General features: G+C 35.2%; 3 protein-coding genes across 9 annotated transcripts; 1 reads left to right on the top strand and 2 right to left on the bottom strand.

Annotated features, from left to right (window-relative positions):
- Positions 1-411: 411 nt before the first annotated feature.
- Positions 412-3264, top strand: LOC140807202 (phospholipase A1-IIgamma-like). Its single transcript, XM_073163945.1, is given in 5 exon segments — positions 412-604; positions 1096-1145; positions 1615-1940; positions 1942-2256; positions 2452-3264. Coding segments are annotated over 4 exon segments (1260 nt in total). The 5' UTR covers positions 412-604; positions 1096-1132; the 3' UTR covers positions 3058-3264.
- LOC140807203 (uncharacterized) lies at positions 3151-5505 on the bottom strand. Of its 3 annotated transcripts, XM_073163947.1 has the most exons (6): positions 5234-5505; positions 4975-5022; positions 4438-4526; positions 4182-4359; positions 3603-3839; positions 3208-3451 (listed from the first exon to the last, which is right to left on the bottom strand). In XM_073163947.1, exons 1-5 carry the CDS (start codon positions 5405-5407, stop codon positions 3753-3755), a joined length of 576 nt encoding a protein of 191 aa, XP_073020048.1. In that variant the 5' UTR covers positions 5408-5505; the 3' UTR covers positions 3208-3451; positions 3603-3752. The 3 variants fall into 3 exon arrangements, with proteins under 3 accessions (XP_073020047.1, XP_073020048.1, XP_073020049.1); XM_073163946.1 differs by lacking the exons at positions 4975-5022; positions 5234-5505 and adding an exon at positions 4694-4968 and having other exon boundaries at positions 3151-3451; XM_073163948.1 differs by lacking the exon at positions 4975-5022.
- A 583-nt stretch (positions 5506-6088) lies between these two features.
- On the bottom strand, positions 6089-12671 carry LOC140807201 (sterol 3-beta-glucosyltransferase UGT80B1-like). 5 transcript variants are annotated; one of them, XM_073163944.1, is made up of 15 exons: positions 12497-12671; positions 11299-11406; positions 10871-11013; positions 9914-10156; positions 9662-9773; positions 9124-9294; positions 8930-8993; positions 8754-8811; positions 8481-8658; positions 8108-8238; positions 7930-8032; positions 7572-7648; positions 7325-7372; positions 6981-7130; positions 6089-6536 (listed from the first exon to the last, which is right to left on the bottom strand). In XM_073163944.1, the coding sequence occupies exons 3-15, from the start codon at positions 10934-10936 to the stop codon at positions 6330-6332; spliced, it is 1608 nt and encodes a 535-aa protein (XP_073020045.1). In that variant the 5' UTR covers positions 10937-11013; positions 11299-11406; positions 12497-12671; the 3' UTR covers positions 6089-6329. The 5 variants fall into 5 exon arrangements, with proteins under 5 accessions (XP_073020045.1, XP_073020043.1, XP_073020042.1 ...); XM_073163942.1 differs by having other exon boundaries at positions 11299-11878; XM_073163941.1 differs by lacking the exon at positions 12497-12671 and adding an exon at positions 12206-12459 and having other exon boundaries at positions 11299-11878.
- Positions 12672-14078: the final 1407 nt, after the last annotated feature.

Raw genomic sequence — 14078 nt, forward strand, 5'->3', positions numbered from 1 at the left:
AGTTGAATAAACTCTCAAGAAAAAGTTTAGTTCAAACTTTTAATCATTATTTGTATAATGTATTATGTCGGCAAAATAAAATTCAACTCAAATAGAGATTTGATATGTTGTTCATCAACCTTATCAAGTTCAGTGTTCATCATCCAATAGATGAATGTCACCTCTTTAATATATATATATATATATATATATATATATATATATATATATATATATATATATATATATATATTAATGAATGTGACCTCTTTGTTCACTTCTTTAGTATTATAGATCTGAACGAAAAGTATGATAACAAATACACTTTACTTACAACTATGAATTTTAACAGATATGGAAGAATGGGGTTTGCTTGCAGTTGGAGTTCAAGAATATTAAAACGGTTATGGAGATGAATGAGGTTATCTGTAGCCAATTTGTACACCATACGATCATGATATGTAAGAATTTGTGTGTGGCAACTACTCAGTAACCATAGAAGAATGGCTAGCTAGCTATATATACGCATATACTTGTATTTTCTCTCCTACAACACCACATACAGAAAGGTATTTTCAGAATTTCTCGGGCCAAATTAAAGGAAGCGCAAACACGATCAAACAGGGTAATCATTTATTATTTGTATTATATTTATCAGATATAACTAAATTTTTGAGTCTGACTCGATAAGCCCCTGCTTATTCAAGTGCCTCAGTCGTCTTTTGATGTAGCCCCCAATATTTTTAGAAAAATTTATGGCTTTTTTCCCTTCAAAAGAACAGTACTAGAATGCAATTTTCCATCGTCTGAGAATCTTTTTACCATGCATGCAACAAATGGAATTTAGAGAATTTATGGGTGCTAACTATATTGGTAGTTTCTTCATCCATTCATCACATCGTCATCCACTCAGCACATAACATATGTGCTATGTGATTAATCATTATTACTCATTCATATATCAGGGTTGAATGAGTTACCATGAATTATCTACTCAGTATACGTATCATGTGTTGCGTGGATAAACAAAACCTTACATGGATGTATTTGTTCATTAATCAAAGTCGTTTCTTGATCTTATTTACATTTTGCTGCGATTTTGTTTTTTTTTAACAGGAATATCTCCGTTTTCGAAGACACCCTAAACGGGAATATGACTCTCAAAGGTTAGCATTTCAATCTAAAATTGTTAAATAAATGTAGAGTACTAAAATCTTACTCGGAAGATATCTAAAAAAAGAAAAACTGTAGCTACCAGTCTTATTAAATTAATTTATCCATTAAATGTGCGTAAGAGATTAGCTACCAGTCTATTAAATTAATTTATCTAACGATTTCAGGATGGCAACTAAAAGTTTAATGAGAATAGACGATTTTGTATTTTAAAGGTGAAAATTATTTATATATATAAAAATATATATATATTGTTCGTTAACAGACGAGACTTAAATAATTTAAAAAAAATACATGTGAATTTTAGATTGTTTCATATTATATTAATAGATAATTTCCCCACAAACGCATATCACCGCCTTTTTCTGAGTTCTATAAATTCATGAGAAACCATGAAACAAACAATGCATTAAAAAGAATAATAATAATAATACTTGAATTTTTTGGTGCAATGTGGCGAAGACACGGTGGTCAATTTCTGCAAGAGGAAGCAGAGGAGAGAAGTCAGCAGCACAGAAGTGAAAAGCGACATTGCCAAAAGATGGAGTCTTCTAAGTGGTAAAAACCACTGGCAAGGTCTGTTAGATCCTCTCGACAGGGACCTACGTCGATATATTATCAACTACGGTGAAATGGCCCAAGTAACATATGACACTTTCAACCACGAAAAGGCATCAAAATATGCAGGAAGCAGTAGATATGCAGAATATGATCTCTTTTCTAAAGTAGGAATAGATAAAGGCAGGGAGTTTAAGTATCAGGTTACAAAATATTTTTATGCGACTTCAGTCTATTGAAGTTTCCGAGGCCATTATTGTGAAATCATGGTCTAGGGAGGCTTGGAGCAAGGAATCAAATTGGATGGGGTATGTTGCTGTGGCTACAGATGAAGGGAAAAATGCATTGGGGCGAAGGGATATTTTGATAGCTTGGAGAGGGACAATTCAGACTCTTGAATGGGCGAATGATTTGGAGTTTGTTTTAGTTCCTGCTCCAAATATCTTTGGAACTAATGCTGAGGTCAAGGTGCATCTAGGCTGGTATTCTATATACAATTCTGAAGATCCAAGATCACTATTTAACAAGACCAGCGCAAGAAACCAGGTAAGTAAATGGATAAAGTGGCAACCAAAAATATCTTCATATCCAGTATCCAATAAAATAGAAAAATCAGTGAGGCGGGAACAAAATTTATAGCTAAAACATAATTTACGCGGAAGGGGGTTACTATCTTGGATCAGCTCGGTGTCTGTACATGCAGACATAATTGATTAATTTGAACAATTGTAATGTCCTTAGGTTCTCACCGAGGTAAGAAGATTGGTGGACGAGTACAAGAATGAAGAAATCAGCATAACTATAACAGGACATAGCTTAGGAGCAGCGGTCGCCACACTAAATGCAGTAGACATAGTTGCTAATGGATACAATAGGCCTCGGGAAATGCCTAACAAGGCCTGTCCTGTCACAGCCTTTGCATTTGCCAGTCCTCGTGTGGGGAACGACGATTTTAGTAGACTATATGCAAACCTAAAGAATCTTCATGTTCTGCGCACAAAGAATGCACTAGATGTTGTTACATTATACCCCTTGATAAACTACACAGATGTTGGTGAAGAGTTGGTCATTAACACTGAGGAATCGGACTACTTGAAGAATCCAGGCAACGAAAACAGTTGGCATAGCTTGGAAGTTTATTTGCATGGAGTTGCAGGCACCCAGGGGAGTAAAGGAGGATTCAAGCTTGAAGTTAATCGTGATATCGGGCTTGTTAACAAGTACATGGATGTGCTGAAGGACGAACATTGTGTACCAGCTTCGTGGTGGTGTGAGAAGAATAAAGGTATGGTGCAGCAGGAAGATGGATCTTGGGCATTGATGGATCATCAGGATGATGGCTTTTGATTTAACGAGGTCTTACTGTATAGCATATTCAAGTATCTCCAAGGAAGAAAGATTCGCACGGAGCAGTCAGCTCCTGACATTTTCCACAATTCTATTCAAAGCTGTATCGAGATACAAAATAGTTTATTACATTAAAGAATGTCTAAGCCATCTCCATCGAAGCTCGTGAGCCTCCACTTTGGCTAATGAAACATTTATATATAAAAACCCCTCACATTGTGAATATAAAAATAAATGGTATATGCAACATATTTATGTTCTTATAAAGTCACCAACAAGAATACAATGTAAACAATAAGAACTTGAAAAAAAAAACCATTCGCTTCAACTCAACCTGACTTTGTACTCCAATTGCCGTATGAAACAATATCCAAGGCAATCAAGGTTGTTAAATCTGAACAAGTAAAATAACTATCAAATTCATTCTCCGTCTTAAAATAAGTACATTAGAAGTTCAAAACACATTATGCTCAAACTAAAGCAGTCAAAAGTTTGAACCAATGTAAGCAATGATTAATACTCCAAAGGCAAGAATCAAACCTTACCACGTTCAAAGTAAACATTATCCACAAATTTAGGTGGCCTGCACCTTCTACATTGATCTCTCAAATTTTAAAATACTCAATCCTGCCCGAAGAGTGATATATAATCAGGAGTAGTAATTCCTTTCTTTTGTGTGTGTGAGAGGATGGGAATCAAATTATCTCACCTCTTCCGCTCTGCTTAACTTTTAGTGAAGTTTCAATGCGTTCAATGAGCTTGTCGGCAGTCATCGCACCCTCCTGAAAATTGATTTCTATGTGTTATAGGATATTAATACATTTAACCATAAACAGTCCTCAAAAATTGACAGTTGGCACCACATAGTAAATCATGATGAGCTTTTATGAATGAATAATACAGGTGTTAATCCACATACACATATCAAACCAGTTATTTCTAATTGTGACACTTGGATCCAAGACACTCTGAAAGCTATGGGATAAAAGAAATTTTTCTTGTCATTTCCCACAATCTTTCACTTGTCTTCTCTGGCTTAGTCAATAATATAATAAGACAGAGCTGAATCTTGCAAGCATCAAGCAAATATTTGAAGAATACCAAGGTAACTAAAATGCTCTTACAAAGCGATCAACTGGTTTTCCATTCACAAACAAAATGAAAGTTGGGAACGCCTTTATACTGTACTCATTTGCAAGGCTGGAATATTTCTCTGTGTCAATTTTCACCACTAGGATCTTACCCTCCATTTTAGAGCTGACTTGTTCTAGAACAGGAACCATAAACTGGCAAGGACCACACCTAAAAATTTCAAACACAGAATCAGGACAATACTTATCACATATAACATCTGAAGTTGAAAGTAACAAAGAGACATACCAAGTAGCATAAAAGTCTACAAGTACTGGTTTATCAGATTTTTCCAACAACTCATCAAAAGAAGAAAATGTCTGCTGCTTTGATGCTACCTAATGCAATGACATTCATTCTATTAGCTCCAACATATGACAAAATCTAAAAGCCTTGATACTGTCAGAATCAACTATTTTGAAAGAGCTTTTACTTCTTGGTTATTATTATTATTATTATCTTGAAAAGTCTGCCATCAAAATGCTTACAGGTAGAAAATTCTGACCTTATAATACAAGCTTTCTTGTTGTGGAACAGGGGAAACACAAGGTGCAGTGTTTTTGTTCGTTGTTTCTTTATGACAAGGTGCAGTGTTTTTGTTCATTGTTTCTTTATGACCTTGTAGCTCGAGTTCCAGTTCCATACATTTCAGTTTCACAAACTCCGAGAAGAATTTTACCAAGATAATCTCATTAATTCTTGAAAATAAATATGGAGAAAGCTCAATATTTCGCATTTCGAAATCTCTTTCTTTCACTAATATTACAAGGGAAAAATGGAATATACCTCCGCAAAAACCAAACACCACCATTTCAACTGTGGATAAAAAAATAACTACAAAATAAAAACTGAAATTAGAACAAGTCCAACCAACGTCACCATGTAAAATTACCAATTCATAATCGTACAAAAAAAAACAGAACTTTTCCCTGCCCAGAATAAAAAAACAAATCACAACGAACCTGCAAATAAATTTCAAAACCACAACACAAATTGTTCAAAAAAGGTCATAGTTGCTAATTTTCATTAACAAAATCACATTTACCAGAGTTCGGCGGCTTGGCATAGATTTGAGGGACTGGCTCCGGAGTTGAAAGGTGCGAAGCTCCGTTGGGAACTGAAGAGAGGTCAAGTGCGGAAGCTTTGAAATCGTCGATGTTGAAGAAAACGATGTTTTAACGACGGTTCTGGGGACTGCGGGCGCCGCAAAAATTGCCATTTTACGCTGTTTTGCAGAGGGAAACGGGATACACAGAGGAATCGATTTCTTAGGAGATAATTTGATACTGTGATATTAGTGGCAAAGAAAACTTCGAAAAAAAAACGTGTGAAATGGAAAACTTCGAAAAAAAAAACGTGTGAAATTGAAAACATCGACATATGATATATCATTAACACTACGAAAATTTAAATTTCATTCACTGTTTTGCTAAAGTAAAATTTCAACTATAAGTTATTCTAATAAATTGAAATCAATTTATTTTCATGATATAATAATAGATGTAATCTGATATGGAAGAAAATGATATGAAAATTATTATTTTGATCAAAGGAAGAGTTTTGTTATAAATTCGAGAGGTCGTCCCAGAAGATTTATCTCGAATAATTCGCTATAAACCAGTGCCAAGACATTGTGTTTAGTGGTAGTGCTAATCTCAAGTAAAATGTAAAAATGTGACTGCTACAAAAATAAAATTCAAGTATGTCATTAAATCTAACGTTTAACTGAGTAATATATAAATATAAAACCCACAAATTCCGATTCAACAGAAAGATAACAAATCGAGTTGGAAAACTTGGCTCTGAAATTACTTCGAAGAGAGGAGCTAGCAGATTTATAACATAGAAAACATCGACAGAGGAGCCAGTTCTTGTAAAAAAATGGAACTACAATACTATATAGATGGCAGTTGCACGCATGCTGAAGGTAATCCATACCGACTTTTAAACGCATGAATGTCGATTACATAAAATCGTGAAATGTGATTAAAAAATATCATGGGAGCTTGAAGGTGAAACTTCTTGAGCAAATCCGTCAAAATAATTAACAAAGAAGCAAAACAAACAAGAAAAATGAAATGAATTGCTAGCAAGAGGTGACTATTTACAGCGTAATGGAGTATATGACTACTGCAAGAAATTCAAGAACCACCACATGGTAGGCAACACAGTCTTCCAATCTGAACGAAAATCCGCTGCAGCGGACTTGGAGTTTCATCCTTATCTGAATGTGGTGGTGATGGCATTGGAAGCTCAGGTGGTAAATGACGATGAAATGCATCGACTGCGGCTCCAACACCATCTTCGTTCTGGATATGTAGTGCTAATTCCATCACTCGTGATTTTACCTGGAGATGATTTTTCAGCATTAAAAGAGATTGCTTTGACAATATGTAATACAGCAACCCTCACGTCCTACTAGCTCATGGCCAATGGTATTAAACAGGTCTATTTGATCAGATGTGTTTTGGAAACAATGGTTGCCGTTTAAACGGTTCTACACTGTGACAATGTTGTACTGAGCGCTTGCTGCTACATTCCAAAAGTTACTGGTATTAATTATGAGTAGCCTACTCAACCGTGTATCAATTTAAATGTGACATCGCCACAAAATTAGTCGCAGAGGACAATGACCATAGGAAGTAAATTCTAATAATCCCTCTTATGTCGAACATAGAATGTTCGGGTAATTTCCAAGCCTTGGCAGAGAAACTAACGTGCACAATGAGATTCAATATTTTATGCTCCACTTATGCCATAACATTTTAGGTATTGATTAAGTTAATACGTACCTCTGGTTGGAGCATGAATTGTATAGCTTCTGAAAGAGATTCAACACAAAGCTGTGAAATAGGAATTGGTGCAGGTCCCAATCCTTTCTGATAGACTCTTTCTCCCCAGAAAAACTGGTCTCCAAAAAACGGAACTATGGTTGTAGGACACTGCATATCAATAAACTCGTTCCATGTTTATGCTGTCTAATGGCTCAGTAAAATTCAAACCTTTATATCGATAAGTCGTATGCACATCTGTATTCATGGTAATGGAGTACAGAAATGTGGGTATTTTACTTGAGGGCATATGCAGAATCATTAATTAATCAAAACACATATGGTCATTTTAATCTCTGGCTTACCCCTGCTTGTAGTCCAGTGGCTGTGGTTCCAGCTCCGCCATGATGAACCTAAAAAATGCAATGTTATTCTTCATGAGTGCAACAGGATATAATGAATAGAGTTCTTTCTATGAAAAATCTATACTCGAACATTTTTCTAAATTTACAACAGCGATAATCAATTGATGTTAAAGCGACTATTTCAAACTACCCTTCCAAAAAACAAAAAAAGATATAAACACAAATGCAGCTTCGAATCTGGACTAACCACAGCTGAACACTGAGGAAACAACCAATCATGAGGGCAGTCCACAAGAAGGAAAACATTGTCCGGGATATTTTCATCTGCACTAGAAAGAAAGTGTAAATAATGTTACTGAGAAGAACAGTGTGCTCGAGCACGAGTATGTTACATTTTAAAGGTTATATTATATAATTGTGCAGATTTATATTCTCAAATTATGCTCAAATACAAGGTAGGATGATCACAAGCCAACTATTCGTGATAAAATTTCAACCCATTTATCAGATGTACACAGTACACTGACTCCGTGAACATATGACATCACTAGAGTACCAATAAAATGCAAAATGATAAAGTCATATAACAGATGAAAGAAACATACGAGTACCAAGGTTGCCCCACCCTCGATCGATTATTCCTCTCTGCCCTGTATTCTTCAATGCCTCCAAGATAATAACCGTCGTTTTCTTTGAATCCTCAAGAGGCTAATCAAACAATCAAAGTTGACGCATAAAGGATCCCATAACAGAATATGAAACATTCTCATTTAACCATCATACCATGCTTCCAAAGCCAATATAAATTGGTTCATCGCCTTTTTTTATCCACTGAAGAAATTCTTGAGTTGGTTCATATTTTGATCCAAGATTTATAAAACAGTAGCCAACAACATCAACCAGGGGACCCCAGTCTGCATTTTAGAAAAAGAAATATCAGTTGTAATGGATCACCATTGAAATATAAATATATCTAGAACCCATAGTTTATACCACGAAACCTAACTATGAAAAGTAGAACAGCGATATTTTACCAAATGAAAAAGGCAAAATACTTGGATGATTTGAAAATCTCAAAGATATCAATTATACTAATCAACATATAATGTAAAGATCAATGACTGATTAAATAATACCAGCAGAGGAAAATGCTTACCATTTGGCTTGGGGACGACATTGGGACTCCACATGTAGCCTGTTGGAAGATGAGAAATCGAACCATGGTACGTGCTGAAGTATGCAATAGGGGCGAGCTTAAGCTTATTTTTCCTAAAGTCATTAATATAGCTTCTTATGCCCCACCATATCAGTAAATCCACAAGAATATATGATAGCTGGATCAATCAAGAAATACGAGGTCTACATTTATCATGAAATTCAGTAAATTTATCCAAATTAAAGAAGAGCATCTCATGAAATTGAAACATACCCAGTATGCTGCACTCTGAGGTACTCTTGCCAATGGATGAGGGAATGCATATGTTGGCCTGAGAATAAATTACACGTGTAAATATTTTTTCCCTTTTATTTTTTCTTATAAGTAAGATTCAATTTGTTAGAAAGATAAGACAGGAATAGAGATCAGGCAAAAATATATAAACTTACGTCCAAGGCATCGTGAAGAAGATGTGCAGGGGAACGCCAAGAGCCTCAGCCACATGTGCATGTCCTGATAACCAAAAAACCTCATATGTTTAAGATGAACTAAAAAGAAACAGTTTGGCTTTTGAATGTATATTTATCAAATAAGTTTTTAAAGGATAGAGAAAGCTCCCAAATGCTTTTAGTTTAAAACTAACCATATGCAGGTGGGTTTGCTATAATTGCCTGAGCCCTGAATGGCTCACCCGTCACTGGATCAGGTTCTGTGCACGCTGGAAGGAGAGATTCAATGATGGCCTTTATTTGTTTCCGTTGCATGGTAATTTCTCCTGGACCAGATGGAATAAGACCTTTATTTCTTGCCATATCTGTGATTGTATTCAAAAACTTAGTCAAGATAAGTTCAGACTGAACCGATTACTATCAGGTAATTAACTAATGAAAAAATAAAGAATTTGCAAAGTGCATTACAAGGGCTACAAGTTTATAGTAAAAAGTTTAGAAACAAGAAACATAGTTTTAATCGTAAACTATAGTTATGGACCAAGTACAAAAAACACAAATATCAACAGCTACTAGTGCGAAAATATAATCAGCAACAAGGATATCTTAGATTAAATTCCAAGAATATTCACAGGAATACAAGCATGTCGAGAACCTCTTAAATCCAGCCAAAACATGAGATTAAATTCCAAGAATATTCACAGGAATACAAGCATGTCGAGAACCTCTTACATCCAGCCAAAACATGAGGATCACCACCCAACGGGTAAAAACCGACCCCAGCTAACTTGACAAATCCACTGAAGTTGGAATGAGTTGCCAACCTAACATGATGGCCATATTCCTGTTGTTACATACGAATTCAGTTAAACATTTGAAACAAAATCTTCACAAAGTTCTTCATGAAAAAGTAAACTATATTCTATTGTGAAAACATTAATTAAATATCACAAATTCGAGCAATTCCAAAATTTGAAGGCTTACCTGAAGTCTCCTAGCTATAGCTAGAAAAGGCTGAACATCTCCTCTTGTCCCAACAATAAGCAGGGCGATGTTTAATTTTGGAATAGGTTTGTCGTAACCAGTCATGATATAATCAGTAGTACAAGGAAATGCCTCGTCTGGCTGGAGGTCTAGCAACTCAGAAGCTTCGTGAGCACCCTTAGTGAGGTCAACCTCCACAGTCCCATCACTTTGTATCTTCACTAAGTTCACTATTAGCTTTTTCTGGGTATGAAAAGTAAAAAAACAGTAGTTATGAGAAATCGACATCAGCCTAGTATATCCTTTTAATCTATACAAGAAAAAAAAAACAGTTGAAGAATAAGGTGCACATCGCATTTAGCAGAAATCATCACATGGGCTACAAATAAGTCAAGCCTACTATATAACTAAGAAAAAATGTAGGCACAGATCTTTTCCACGGGCTAAAGGAATGGCTAAGAGACATTAAACTATAATGAATGAAAGCATATATTACAGGAATACACAATCATCATCTTGGAAAACCAGGCAGATAATACACTTGCAGATGAGGTCACAAGCACAGAGCTATTAATCGCATAGTACAAGATATCCTTTTTGAGAGTGTCCTTTTAGTTATGAGTGGTTCTTCAACACTACAGAGATATAATACATAATGGCACAAAGGAAAGACAGGCTAGCAGGCACAATTGCAATCACAAAGAAATCTGTCCTAAGAGTTTTCGTGTGCAAAAATATTGATTTCATGGGACATGTGTCAATGAATATGAAATATTCCTAGGGCGAAACATTGAGTACCAAATGCAAGTGCCCTTGTAGTGATCTTGTAGCTTCTACATGGAACTCATGCCAGGTAACAGAGGGAGTGCAAACACACAGATACACAAAAAATACAAATAACATTAATAAAGCCACAAATTCAACAAAGAAATAGAATCCCATTGAAGTTCATGTCACCTTCTCATGTTCAGATAGTCTATCCAATTTTAGATCAGGCCTTGGACTACCCCTTCTCTCAATCATAGATTTTGAAATTGTGGCCTCCTGGCTGTCGAGAAAAAGAGTTCTCTGCACTGGTGCTGTGATGCAGTAATCCAAATCTTGAGATGACAAGGAAAATGCACAATCAGACACATTCAAATCTAAAACAGAAAGTCTCCCTTTACTTAACATTGACTTTATGATGGACAGAAAGAGAGAAAGAACCATGTAAATACTGGAAATATACCAGAAATAAAACCGATGAAACAGCAAAACAAGCCATCAACAGCATTAATACCAGTTCTGAGCTTATATTAAAATTTTCACATGATGCCATGCCTAGGCAACTAAATCAGATATCTATAAATCAACTGGATAAGTTACCAACAATTGTAAATGCTAACCTCTTCGCGCCCGAGGTAGTGAACCGCTACTAAAATCTTTTGACGGTGAAACCTCGTCAACAGGTGATGACTCCAACAAACTTGTCCTCCCCTGGTTCTGTTTGAGTGCTGTACACAAATCAAATTGTTCAGTTAAAGACTCGTCATCGGATGCAAATACTGTTTTTTTCTTCTGATATGCTAAATCTGGATCAACACTAGATAATTCATTTGGAGATATCCTTGTTACTTCCATTGGACTATCCTCTGTCATTGTCACTGTCCCTGTCCCTGTCCCTGTCCCTGTCAATACACCACGATTGAGCTCTTTTTCTGGAAACTTGTTTTTATGAATCGGAGTATCATAACCATAAACTCGGCCCACACCCATCAAAATCTTCAGGTTGTTTTCAGCCTTATTTTCTAACACTGATGGCATTTTATCAATGCCATTACCATTCATGTCATCTGATTCACTCCAAATCAAATTCAATTGCTACAGAAACTGCTCCACGCCCTCTAGTACCACTCTTGACATCCATCCAACAAACAAACAGTGATGCAAGAAATCTTTCTTCAACGAAGTACTCAGCTTCACGCTCTGTATAAAACTCCATAGGATAAAATACCATAAAAAGACTAGCAATCCCGTGAGTCCATGACACTTCAAATAGCAGTTAAAATTTTATCCTCGAACTTCCAAAATCTTAAAGCTGAAAACGAAAAATAGCACGAGAAAGCTCACGATCTAGCACACCGAAAAAAGCGATTGAAGATTTTAAAACCCTCGAAACTTTTAAAACTTTATCACACATTAAGAAGACTAACTAAAACCAACAAGACCACCACCTAACGGTCAACACCACGCGCTGAATGCGCGGTGAACAGTTGTACTCAGAAATTCGACAAGGTTTTACACCATACCTACCATCAATAACAAGACCGGATATATTCAGCAGATGTAGCGAACAGATCACAATATGGAAGCTCGAGTATTACGTGGTAGAAGTTTACAAATAAACTTTGCGTTAAAATCCAAGAAAATGGGCAGCACTTGAAAATACATAAAAGTGCGAAATATTTTTTACCAACTCGGAAAGATCCATTTTTTACTAATAAACAAATTCAAAATTCTTTCATTTTTTACTAATACACAAATTCTTTCATTTTTTTACAGAAAGATGAAAACTTTTGGATTGGGGTTGAGTGGCGAGTAAACCTTTACGAAATGGGACAGAAGAAGATTCTTCCAGACGCCTTGGGTTTCTAGGGAATCAAGTGATCATTTACGTTGTGGCTAAGGAATCAAGGCAAGTTCATATTTTTCTCCCTTCAGCCTTAAAGAAATCAAAAGCCGTAAAAATTGCTTCACTGGGAACAGATAATAACATAGAGTATAGTGTTTAGTAAAGATCCTGACCTTCGACGGTGGATGATATGGGTAGTTGATTGGGGTCAAATACAGATACTCTCTCGTATTTATTTATTTATTTTTGTCAGATAAATATTTAAAAATAATATTAAACATAGAAAACTAAATTATATATATTTGAAATATACAGTTAAGTAATCTTTAAATTATAAATTTTTAATCTCCGAACATTATTGTTTGTGCTTTCCCTTTTAGCATTGAACTTTGGTCGTTCATTTAAAATCGTGGGTGCCGCTTGCAAAAGAGATTTTCAAAGACAAAAATTTGTGTGAGACAGTCTCACGAATCGTATTTTATAAGACAAATTTTTTATCTGAGTTATCCATAAAAAATTATTACTTTTTATGCTAAGAGTATTACTTTTTATTGTGAATATCGGTAGGATTGACCTGTCTCGTAGATAAAGATTAATGAGACCGTCGCACAATAGACATACTCTTCCCAAAAACTAGTTATTGGTGTTCAGGTAAATTGGAAATAATATAGAAAAAAAATTATAATGATAAGATTTTTTTACATGATTTATAATAATAAGATTGTAACAATAATCTAAATCATACTTGGAGAAATTAGAAATTCAAGCAAAATAACATGACAGAAATATTATTGTAAAAACCATATGAAAATCGAAGTAGGAAAAAATAAATATATCATTCAATCATTTGATTCAATCGATCTTACTATTATTCCATGGCAAAAACTTGTGTAAGACGGTCTCACGGGTCGTATTTGTGAGACGGATCTCTTATTTGGATCATCCATGAAAAAGTATTACTTTTTATGCCAAGAGTATTATTTTTTATTGTGAATATGGGTAGGGTTGATCCGTCTCACGGATTATGACCCGTGAGACGGTCTCACATGAGACTCACTCATTAAGTCAAAAACTTGTGTGAGACGGTCTCACGGATCGTATTTGTGAGACGAATATCTTATTTGGGTCATCCATGAAAAAGTATTATTTTTATGCTAAGAGTATTATTTTTTATTTTGAATATCGGTAGGGTTGACCCGTTTCACATATTAAAATACGTAAGACGGTCTCACATGAGACTCACTCAACAATTAAAGTGAACCTATAATTTTGTGAGCAAGTATTTTTTGAGACGGTCTATCGGATTTATATTTGCGAATAGAATCGATTTCGTCTTTATCTAGAGTGGAAAATATATATTTCATGAATTAAATATGTAAAAAAATATTTCTCCCAAAATTAATATATGAAAAAATCTAGTATAAGTTTTTGCGTAATTTGGTCGGGTCAACTTAAAACATTCAATAGTTAAATAAAATGAGATCCCTCTCACATTCGAGTATGGTCCATGGGCTTTGATCTCCTGAATGGACCTTGAAAGTATAACATCATTGT

This window comes from Primulina eburnea, chromosome 12 (assembly GCF_022965805.1).
Source record: "Primulina eburnea isolate SZY01 chromosome 12, ASM2296580v1, whole genome shotgun sequence".
NCBI lineage: Eukaryota > Viridiplantae > Streptophyta > Magnoliopsida > Lamiales > Gesneriaceae > Primulina > Primulina eburnea.

What these genes read in the sequence shown, in the direction of transcription:
- LOC140807201 (XM_073163942.1), bottom strand. Translation starts at nt 11,740, where the DNA reads ATGAATGGTAATGGCATTGATAAAATGCCATCAGTGTTAGAAAATAAG. An exon ending in TCCTCATGTTTTGGCTGGAT is followed by an intron (nt 9,295 to 9,661) that starts GTAAGAGGTTCT and finishes ATACAATCACAG; the next exon opens with ATATGGCAAGAAATAAAGGT. An exon ending in CTCAGAGTGCAGCATACTGG is followed by an intron (nt 8,659 to 8,753) that starts GTATGTTTCAAT and finishes TGATTGATCCAG; the next exon opens with CTATCATATATTCTTGTGGA.
- LOC140807203 (XM_073163946.1), bottom strand. Translation starts at nt 4,924, where the DNA reads ATGCGAAATATTGAGCTTTCTCCATATTTATTTTCAAGAATTAATGAG. An exon ending in GTAGACTTTTATGCTACTTG is followed by an intron (nt 4,360 to 4,437) that starts GTATGTCTCTTT and finishes TGAAATTTTTAG; the next exon opens with GTGTGGTCCTTGCCAGTTTA. An exon ending in GAAAACCAGTTGATCGCTTT is followed by an intron (nt 3,840 to 4,181) that starts GTAAGAGCATTT and finishes ATCAATTTTCAG; the next exon opens with GAGGGTGCGATGACTGCCGA.